The sequence below is a fragment of the Marmota marmota genome, unplaced genomic scaffold (assembly GCF_001458135.2).
Source record: "Marmota marmota marmota unplaced genomic scaffold, marMar, whole genome shotgun sequence".
NCBI lineage: Eukaryota > Metazoa > Chordata > Mammalia > Rodentia > Sciuridae > Marmota > Marmota marmota.
Window position 1 is genome coordinate 3,755,231 of NW_026000205.1, and position 11,031 is coordinate 3,766,261.

An 11,031-nucleotide genomic window follows, 5' to 3' on the forward strand; every position below is an offset into this window, starting at 1 on the left:
TTTTTTTTTTTTTTTTTTTTTAGTTTTAGGTGGACACAACATCTTTATTTGTATATGGTGCTGAGGATCGAACCCAGTGCCCTGGGTATGCCAGGCGAGCGCGCTACCGCTTGAGCCACATCCCCAGCCTCCCAGACCTTTCTTATATTTTATTAGAGTCAGGGTCTTGCTAAGTTGCTTAGGGTCTCGCTAAGTCGCTGAGGCTCTCTTTGAACTTGTGATCCTCCTGCCTCAGCCTCTTGAGCTGCTGGGATTACAGGTGTGCGCCACTGTCCCAGCAGAGACAGAGTCTTGCTAAATTGCTTGAGGTTCTCTCTGAGTTTTGCCTGGGCTGATCTCAAACTTTGATCCTCCTGCCTCAGCTTCCAAGTCGCTGGAATTACAGGTGTAAGCCACTACACCCAGCTTCCCTTTGAATTTTCTATATCAATCAAATCAAACTATTCTTTCTTTTCTTTTTTTTTTTTGCACTGGGGATTGAACTCTGAGCCACTCAACCACTAAGCCCCATCTCCAGCCCTATTTTGTATTTTATTTAGAGACAGTTGCTTAGCGCCTCGCTGTTGATGAGGCTGGCTTTGAACTCACGATCCTCCTGTCTCAGCCTCCCCAGCAGCTGTGATTACAGGCGAGTACCTCGGGTCGGCCCAAACTATTCTTGGCTCTACAAATTATCCAAACCTTTCTTGCCTCCAGGACTTTGCCCTGTCCACTGCCTGTACTCCTCCATTGCTGACAGTCTTCAAAATCTCCCCTAGATGCCCCCTCCTTCAGGACTGTCCCCTCTGAGCTCTCTCATCCCTATCCCCATCCTGTCTACTCTGGGTCATCCTTATCTGGCAATGGATCTGTCTTCTCCACTGGACTGAGTCCAGGAAGCCAGGAGTCAGGGCTGTCTCAGTTACTGTGGGGTCCCCAGAGCCACCCAGCCCCAGGCTGGACACATACGAGGTGCTCAGAAAAGTTTAACTGGGTGCATGGATACAGATCAGAGGGAGGAGCATTCTCGGTGACATTCTGACCACAGGCAGATACCTAGGTCCCAGGTGGCCAAGCAGGGCCAGGAAGGGCCTCTCTGCCGTGTGGAGTCCAGATTCCTTAGCGCTGGCCCTGCCTCCTCCGGCCCCTCTCACCCCCTTCCCAGAAACACAGGCCTTTCTTTACAGTGTTGAAATCAGTATCTGGGTAGGAGGTTTGGGGGGGCGGGGAAGGGGATCCGAAACCGGCTAGCACGTTTTCTTCGGGTCAGAGGCGGGGAAGGGGGCTGGTGCACCACCGGCCAATCCTGAACCTGATCCTAATCCGCTTCCTGGCTTGGCCCCGCCTCCCCACCCCTCCCCTCCCCAGGGGCCGAGGTTTGGGAGTCTCCTCCCTCCACCTTGCTGCCCAGCCTGGCACTCCCACCCTGAAGGCTGAGCACGGACTTTGCCCTATGCCCACGTTGCCCAAGTGGCCTGGCCATTTCTTCATACCCCTCCCTGGGCTCAGATTCCCAGGAGGGTTGCCAGAAACTTCAGCTGCGGCTGCACCTGAAGCCCAACTGCTGGCTCCTTACAGGCCTCCCTTTGCCCCGTGGTCCTGGGATCCTCAAAGCTCCTGGAGGGAGCAACCCGCCTATGGCCCCGAACCTGCCTGGGGGAACACACTGCAAAAAAGTGTTTTCTCCTTAGAATCGTGTATTTTTTTTTTTTTTTTTTGAGCTGGGGTCTGGTTTTTTGTTGTCCATACCATACTGGTCTCGAACCCCTGAGATCAGGTGATCCTCTTGACTCAACCTCCCAAGTAACTGGGACTACAGGCAGAACTTTCTTAGAGTCCTTATCTGTAAAAGGTCATTGTAGTTTATAATTCCTGAGGGTCTGAGCTTTGCCAGCACCAGCTAAGGGGTTTATGCACTACTTCTCAGTCCTCTCCACCATCTCTGAGGCAGAAACTACAACTGTACCCATTTCCCTGCTGAGAAAAATCAGGCTGGAGGAATGAGTGATTTACCCAGTCATTGAGCAATTCCATGATGCCTGCAAACTACCGAAAAGCCACAGCTTTCCTTCCTGAATGCAACCACTGTAGCAGTTTCTGGGAATTTTTGCAGATAAGCAATGCATTCGTAATGGATGCTGGCGTATGGTCACTTGCTTTTGCTCACAAGTGACATGGTGCCTTATTTTGTACACGTCCTCCTGCAACCTGCTTTTTTCCTTCTTAAAAATAGATAAATGTGCTGGGCACCGAGGCACACCTGTAATCCCAGCAACTGGGGAGGTTTAGGCAGGAGGATCACAAGGATGCCCAGCCTGGACAACTCCGGGAGAGCCCATCTAAAACAAAAAGCTGGGAATGTTGCTTAGTGTTAAAGTGCCCTGGGTTCAATCCCTAGTACAACACACACACACACACACACACACGTGGGATCTGTCTCATTGAATTAGATGCCTCTCAGTGTTCTGTGGCTGTGGTTTGTCGAATGACTGAAGGAATGAACTACTGAATGGACAGATGCCCAGAGGAAGAGTCTGACGCTAATTCTGTGCGATCTAAATACCATCATTGGATTAAGTCTCCCCTCTCTTAATACCATTAACATAAGACTTTGGGGATTAAACTTCAGCAGCCCAGCTCCTTCCTGTCTCAGCTCAATGATGCCTCCTCCTCTAGGAAGCCCTCTCTGATTCGCCAGGCTGTGTCAAGCATCCTTTCTGGAATCTTCAATCCCATCCTTTTACACTCTGGGGATGTGTCTGTATCTCCCATTGGACTGTTTGGGTCCCAGGAAGATAGATCCAGACTATCTTGGTCACTTCTGAGTCCTTAGCACAGCCCAACCAGGGCTGAACACTGTGCTAAGAATAAACGACAATTCCTTGAAGAAATGTCCCTGCTTGGAGAGGAGCTAAGCCCAGGGGTAGCCACGGTGGCTGATGAAAGATAAAGGTGTAGACCCAGGTCAGAGACACCTGAGTTCAAATCACCTGCTCAGGCAGTGGGTTTGGGCCACTATGAACTTCATTATTCTCAACTGCTTCCAAGTCAGGAAAATGGGAGAGTGAGACTGTGTCAGGTATTGGTAGAGATAAGATAATGTCTGATGACATTAGCTTTTTTTTTTTTTTTTTTAGCCAAGGTCTGGCTTTGTTACCCAGGCTGGCCCTGAACTCCTAGGCTCCATAATCCTGCCTCAACCACCCAAGGGGGGGTGAGACATAGGGTATGCCAGCATGCACAGCTGGGAACATTTATTGATTTTAAAAACTATAAACATTATTCAATCAATTACTCCATCTCATTTAAATTTTACAGCAATCATGTTGTCCCCAGGACAGGGTCCTGAGGAGGTCCCCAAAGGAAGGTTGGCCTCAATCCAGACTGTGAGGGTTCTTGACATCATTGCAGAAAGGAATTTAAGGATGGGTCAAAGCGAGGCACAGATGGATTTTATTAAGAGGAATCCAGAAGTATATGGGCTGAGGTTGTGGCTCAGTTGCAGTGAGGCACTGGGTCGGATCCTCGGCATCACATACAGATGAATAAATAAAATATATTGTGCCCATGTATTACTAAAAATATTTTTTTTAAAAAAGGAAGTACATTCTGAGAGGCAGGGAGAGTGCAAGCTTGGTTACTTGATGTGTTGATCATTACCTGCTGGGGTTGTTTTCTTTTGTTATTGATGAAAAATCATTATTATTATTATTATTACTATTATTATAATACTGGGGATTGAACTCAGGGGCATTCAACCACTGATCCACATCCCCAGCTCTATTTTATATTTCATTTAGGGAAAGGGTCTTAATGAGTTGCTAAGCACCTCACTATTGCTGAGGCTGGCTTTGAATTCGCAATCCTCCTGCCTCAGCCTCCTGAGCCGCTGGGATTACAGGCAGGCACCTCTGCGCCTGGCAAAAAATCTTTTTAAATTTTCCATGAGGGAGTTTTACCCCTCTGCTTTGTGAATTTGAACATTACTACATTGGTGTAACATTGGGGGATTGACAGAAGGTGTGACATATAGCTCAAGTTACCAGATCCTAAAAATATGAATCTCAGAAATATCTATTTGTTGAGCAGAAAGTATTCTCAGACCTTTTTTTTTTTTTAAGTACAGATGAGTAGTGTATGCAGGGCATGGTGTCTCACACCTGTAATTCCCAGAAGCTCAGGAAGCTGAGGTGGGAAGATTGAGTTCAAAGCCAGCCTCAGTAACTTAGTGAGGCCCTAAGCTACTTAGCGAGACCATCTCTAGATAAAATATAAAAAGCGATGGGGATGTGGCCCCTGGGTTCAATCCCTAATACAAAAAAAAAAAAAAAATAGTGTTGTTTGTGATCAAAGTATGTGGAAGTGAAATTCAAATCTGGGCTTTAAGTTTCCACTTTAAATCAAGGTTCCTCTTGTTTTGTCCCACGTTTTCCTTGTTACCTCTCCTTGTCTTCTGGCCTACCTCAATAAGAAGGATGAACTTTGATCAGCTGCATTTTAAATGTGAGAAACAAATTCTGAGAGACGACCAAAAAAAAAAAAAAAAGAACTGGTGTTAAGATGTTTCGAACTGGGAGGATTTGCAAATAAGTCATTTAGGATTTACCTGCATGTCCCAGAGACGCTGGAGCCGGGTTGCTGCTGTGTAAGGACTCCAACCTGCAAGTCCAATGCCTTTGACGCAAAAAAGCATCCTTCCAAAGCCCCGCCGCCCCCGGGCAGCGCCCCGCCCCCTCTGGGCAGCGCCCCGCCCTCGGATGCCATCCCCCTAGAGGCCCCTTCCCCGGGCCTCGGCGGTGTGGTAGTCTTTGTTGTTTTTCCCTCCACCCGTTACTGAGGGGTTGCTCTACTTCTGAGTTAGAGTTACACCCCCAGAATCCCCCCTCCACTTTTTTTTAAAAATTATCATTCCTTTTTTGAGAAGGGATCTCGCTAAATGCTGAGGCTGGCCTTGAACTTCTGGTCATCCTGCCTTAGGGCGTGCGATGCAGCCTTCTTTGGGCGACCGGCCCCTCTCGGTCTCAGCCCCGCCCCTCGCTCTCAGAGTGCTCCCAACAAGCCGCAGCCAATCGCCGCGCGCGGGCCGGTCCCACCTTCTTAGACTCCGCTCCCCACCTTTAAGCCTGGTAGCTTCCACCAACCCTGCTCAGAGCCTCGCTGCGCGCCTAGGAAACTTCTCGCTCTGTTGGTAGCTGCCACCTCGGGCACCCAGGGGCCTGGATTTCTCCTCGCTCACCCAGGAGTCCTACGTTTCGTCCTCCTGGAGTTTCGCTTCGTGGCCTCCAGACTCGGGTCCCCTAACTCTCAGTTTCCAGGACCCAGAGACGCGGGATCTGCGACTCCGGACCAGGCGTCCCGGATCTACGCCACCTGGACTTAGTTTCCTGCAGCTCTCTGCCACCTGGGCACTCTCCCAACCTCCCGGAGCCACGGACCCCACGTTCCAGGCTGAGAAACTCCTGTATTCCCAAGGCGCAGAGCCAGGAACCCCAGGCGCTTTCATCCAGCTTTCGGGCATCTGACACCACGGGGAAGAGCAGAGGAGCCCCAGAGCCCAGCCCAAGGAACTTAGGCACACCGGCTTCCCAGAGCCAAGGAACCTCGGCTCTGTAAACTCACAACTCCAAGAAGCCCTCCAAAGTTCCAGCTTCCAGGAGCTGAGGACTCTCGGTCCCAAGGTCGGCGTCCTGGGAAGGAGCCCCAAGCGCTCCCAGCTTCCAGGCACAAAGGAACCCCTGTGCGTCCCACCATGGTGGCAGATCCTCCTAAGACCGAACCCAAGGGGTTCACGGAGCCCGCCGCGAATGATGGACAGGCGCTGGGTCCCAGAGAGGACCAAGTCGTGACCTCAGGTGGCTCCTGCGGTTCTTGGAACCAGGTGCGCCGTTGCCTTCGCGCCAATCTGCTGGTGCTGCTGACTGTGGTGGCCGTGGCGATTGGCGTGGTGCTGGGGCTGGGGGTTTCGAGGGCAGGCGCGCTGAGCCCACAGTTCTGGACCGTCTTCAACTTCCCTGGCGAGCTATTACTGCGCCTGCTGAAGATGATCATTTTGCCGCTGGTAGTGTGCAGCCTGATCAGTGGCGCCGCCAGCCTGGACCCGAGCGCGCTTGGCCGCCTGGGCGCCTGGGCGCTGCTCTTTTTCCTGGTCACCACCCTGCTCGCGTCTGCTCTCGGCGTGGGCTTGGCTTTGACGCTGCAACCCGGCGCCGCTTTTGCGGCCATCAACTCCTCTTTCGAAGGGGTCACCGGCTCTGGGGAAGAGATCCCCAGCAAGGAGGTGCTGGATTCGTTCCTGGATCTTGCGAGGTCAGGTTCCGCCCGCGGTGGTAGGCATGGTGGAAGTGGCCACGTGGGCAGAAGAGGGCTTTGGGCCCTCTAGAGCGAGACATCCTCTCTAGAGCCTTGGGAAAATGGGATGGGATGGTGGAGGAGCTCTGGTCCCTTGGGAAAGTGAGGACTGACTACCGGGGAAGGGGTTTTCTAAATTTAGGAACTTGGGCTCAGAGGGACTCCATAAGAGGGAGATAGGCAAAAAAAGTCTTAAAGAGGGAAGAGGAAGAGAAATGCTCAGGGGCTTGGACATAGGGTCTGCCCAGAGGGAAAGGGACCCCGTGAGGAAAAGGGACCCTGAGGACATCCCCAATTGGATATGGAATCTTGACCAGAAGCACCATCTTAGGGCCCCCTTGGCTGCCCGAGATTCCCTCCCAATGACCTGGATGTGCAGCCCGTTGGTGTGAATCACATACGACTTTTCAAGCTTCCTTATTTAAAAAAAAAAAAAATTGGAAGCCGGGGCAGCAGCCTTGGGATTCCTGTGTAATGAACCCCTGGAGAACTTGAGGGAATCCAAGGAATTTTACTTTCCAGACCCATAGCTGCCCACACCATGGGTCACCTGGACACTGCCGCATTTCTTTTCTCAGCCCCTTCCCTTCCCAGTTTAGCTGGGGCCTGACCACTTCCTCTTTCTGTCTTCCACATCAGCCCTGGCCACCCTCCCACCTGCCACCCCCACCTTTCCCTCCCACTTACTCCTCTGTCTGCCCCCCTCTTCCTGCAGTGGGCCTCCCCAAAGTGGATCCATTTAGAAAGGGGAACAGATTCTTTTCCTCTGCCCTCCACTGTTATGGCTTCTGAAGGGTGCAGACTGGGGTTCACATGGTCCTGGCCTTTATGGCCTCTGATTCAGTGTCTCCAGATTGGGGACTTCCTGGAAGTGTGAGTGTGTGTGTGTGTGGGGGGGTGGTGGAAACACTGAGTCATAGGGTATCCCTCCACCTCTGAGACATCTGTGCTGGCTGAAGTGGGACACTTGCCAGGCTTGGTGTCCCCGTAGGGGTGGGTAACAGCTCCTGGCTGAGTGAGATTAGCTGGGCCCTGGCCCAGCCCTGAGCTGCAGGCAGGCACACCCACCCCCAGGCTGTTTATGAACTCCCCATAACAGTTTCAAAACAGCTGTAATTCCCACTTGGTCTTCAGTTCCAAGACTTAACTGGAACATTTCAGTTACGTGGCCTGTAACCAGCCAGCTGACCCACACAGCTGGACATAGACACTTGGAAACAGACACATGGCCTTCCACCAGCTTAACACACATGCCTTTAATGGTCCCATTCAGTTACTCCAGTGAGCACACTAATGAACGCCTGCACCCATGCTCAAGAGGACAGTACACACATACAGACCTCTGTGACTGCACATGCATATTAATATTCCACTGTGGCACACAGCCTGGCCATCCACTGACACGCCCATCCAGCCAATCTTAACCTGCACCCCCCTCCTGGGTACGTGGCCATACCGGAACGCCTGTCCATCCGGGTCAGTTTGTGTAAAGTGCTAACTGCGGTGCTGGGCATATGGGAGGTGACGTGGGTGGATTGGCTGCTCTTTCCACCTCATGGCAGACATACATGAGTGGCCGTCCCTTGTCACACTCTCTGGGCCTCTCTGCTGCTTTCCAATCTGCTCAGATCCTCCCCACCTCCTCCCACCCCCCAGCTGACCCCTCCCCCTAGGAACCAGTCCTTTTCTCATCCCTCCAGGAAGTAGCTGATGCAAGACATAGAGGGTATGAGGTCTGCTGCCTGGGGTGGGGCTAAGGCTCAGGGTGACCCTGCCCTGGCTTGCCTGGGGAGCCCAGCGTTCTTTATTTCCAACCCACAATCCCTTGGGCTTGGAATGACGGGGGGGCCAGCTCAGAATCCCACACCCTGTAAAGGTGTACAGGCCAGGTCCCACTGCCCAGCCAAAACCTAGCTGAAGGAGGGAGGGTCCTAATGGGGCCTAATTTGCCCTCACCCCTCGAAGAGACCCAGCCAGCTCCCCTGATACTCCCTCTCCTCCCCATGACAGTATCTAATAACCCCCTGTTTGTCTATTTCTGCAGAAATATCTTTCCCTCCAACCTGGTGTCTGCGACCTTTCGCTCTGTGAGTTCTCAGGGTGTCTGGAGGGATGGGGTGGGCAGGGAGGGAGGCAGCTAGTCAGAGCCCATTCCATCTGATTTTGGGCCATCCCTGGGAAAACACAAGTGGCCACATGTGACATGTGATGTCAGAGGGTTCTTGGGTAGCCACTGAAGCTCATCTGTGCCCTTCCCAATAAAAAAAAAAAAAGATTATGGACCAGGTGTGGTGGCAAATGCCTATAATCCCAGCTGCTTGGGAGGCTGAATCAGGAGGATCACAAGTTGAGGCCAGCCTGGGCAACTTAGTGAGTTCCTGTCTCAAAAAGGAGTAGGGATGTGGTTCAATGGTAAAGCACCCCGGGTTCAATCCCCAGGAACCACCCCCCCAAAAAAGAAGTCCTTCCTCAGTGGGGTGGCTGGGGTTGCTGGCAGGTGGTGCTTAGCGCAGATTTTGAGCTTTGTTTGTCCCAGCACGGGATGGGGGCCTCCATGACAGTGGACACTGATTCTTCCCATCCCCACTGCAGTACTCTACCTCCTACCAACTGATCGAGATCAACGGAACCCTGGTGAAGGTGAGAGAGCAGGGCTGGGTGGGCTCTGGCAGGCCACTTGGGCTTCTGCCAGTCTTTGTTGACCCTCTGGGTCTTCTAGCAGTTTGGTGTGGGATTAGATTTAAATTCTGCAATCCTTTCCCAGTTTCCATTTTCTCTGCCTTCTAGATGTCTCCACTTTGTCCTTTCTTCCCCCCCCCCCCGTGACCCTGCCCTAGTCCAGGCTCCCCCCCAATCCCACCTGTCCCTCTCACCCATCCTCCAACTTGCAGCCAAAGGGGTCTTTCCACAGTGCAGGTCTGACCCTCCTTTTCCACTGCCCCAAGCCCCCCCCCCAAGCCCTCAGAAGAGAGCCCCGACTTCTTGCCACAGGGCAGGGGTCCCCATCAGACAGGACCCCTGCTGTGTTGGGTGCAGAGCAGGCTGAACAGATGTTGGCTGCAAGATAGCCCACGCACTCAAAACCCCCTCTATCTGGTCCTTTATCACCTGTTTGCCTCAAGTCTGAACATTCAACCCTGCTCAAGGATGAACACTTAACCCCCACTTGGGCCAACAAGGCAGCTTGCAGACCCAGAGGCCCCATTAGATTTGGGCTATAAAAACTCCCTCCTTCCAGGCCCCCCTCTCTCTTGCCCTCTCTCTCTCTTGCTCTCTCTCTCTCTTGCTCCCTCTCTCTTGCTGTCTCTCTTGCTTTCTCTGTCTCTCTCCTGCGTGCGCTTCCCCTTTTAGTTGCTCCGAGTGTTGTGGTCACTTTCCTTTCATTGGTGCCGAAACCCGGGAGAGGGTTAAACCCCACTTTTGGGTCCCTCTTCCTTCGGAAGTGCCACTCACTGGATGGCTTGAACCCATTTTCTCGACTGCCAGAACTCCATCCACCACCGACCTTCAATTGGTGAGTTTCCCCTTCCTGGAGTCCTAAACCCAATGGTGGTGTCAGGAGGATTTGGCCGTTGATGGTCCGGCAAACCTCTTTGCCCACCTGCGGGGAGGAAAACACCCTACCACAGCCTTTAAGGCTACGGTGGCCCTCAGGGACTCCTTCCTTGGGCAGAATAGACTCCTGGGTTCAAAATTATTCCCTTCCCTTCCCAGCTGATAGTTTCCCAGCATAGGCTTTATAGGTCTCCCTGGAAGGACTCTGTAACCTCCAGGGACACATAACAGAGAACTGAACATCACACCCCACCCAGACCTTCACCATCTTGGTGGCTCTCCTAAAATCCTAGTCCTCAGACACTTACCCTCCCCTTCCTCTCTCTTCCCCTGTCTCTCTCTTTCCCCTCTTTCCGGCCCTGCGAGTCTCCGGCCTCTCCAGGAGGGGTCCCGAAAAGAAAAGCCTTGGCCAAGGTCTCCCACAGCTCCAGCTCCGTCCAGGACGAGAGCTTCGACTGTCAGGATTCCGTGACGACCAATCTCTGCAGCTCGAACCTGCCACTAAGGCACTCCTGATTTTTGGCTCTAGTGGGGACGCCCCTTTTGCCAATAAATCAGTTTCCTCCTTTTCTCTTATACTATGGTTGCGTCCCCTTCCTTCTCCTCTAAACTGTTTGCGTCCCCTTCCCTCCTCCTTATACTACTTTGCAACATGGGTAATGTGTCCTCTGTGCCGGTCGACTCTCCCCTACAATGCCTCTTGGATAACCTCAAAACCCTCTCCTTGACACCAGACATCAAACCCCCAAAATTGATCAAATATAGCACCCAGGCCTGGCCCACTTATCCCTTAGACAACCAAAGCAGATGGCCCTCCTTTTGGGTCCCTGGATCCCTCCATTCTAAGGGATCTCTACAATTACTGTGGGCATTCGAAAAAATGGGTAAAAAGCTGCTATATCAAAGCTTTCTTCTTGCTTGTGCTCTCTGCACCTCTTGCAGACCTCTGCAAATTCTTCCAGCTTGCAAACCAACACCCACAACCACTGATCCCCAATTTTCTCCTCCTCCGGACTCATCCACTACTTTTGACCCTACTGATGAATTTCCACCCTATCGCCCGGCTCAAATAGGTCCTCACCCTCAACCTTCTGCCCCAGCCCCTCCACTGTCTCCCCCACCTGAACAACCTGACTTCTCCTCTCCACT

General features: G+C 52.4%; 1 protein-coding gene across 5 annotated transcripts in view; it reads left to right on the forward strand.

The window, feature by feature from the left end:
• Positions 1 to 11,031, forward strand: part of Slc1a5 (solute carrier family 1 member 5) — a 41,719-nt gene that overhangs the window by 20,735 nt on the left and 9,953 nt on the right. For 3 of the 5 annotated variants that reach the window (XM_048790670.1, XM_048790671.1, XM_048790669.1), the window contains 2 exons: positions 8,372 to 8,414; positions 8,920 to 8,967. Coding sequence is in view for 2 of the 5 variants with exons in the window: in XM_015496656.2 (XP_015352142.1) it covers positions 5,729 to 6,285; positions 8,372 to 8,414; positions 8,920 to 8,967 (648 nt within the window). In the remaining 3 variants the exon portion in view is untranslated. Of the gene's footprint in view, positions 1 to 4,450; positions 6,286 to 8,371; positions 8,415 to 8,919; positions 8,968 to 11,031 lie in introns of all 5 variants that reach the window. The other 2 variants (XM_015496656.2, XM_015496657.2) reach the window with 2 other exon arrangements.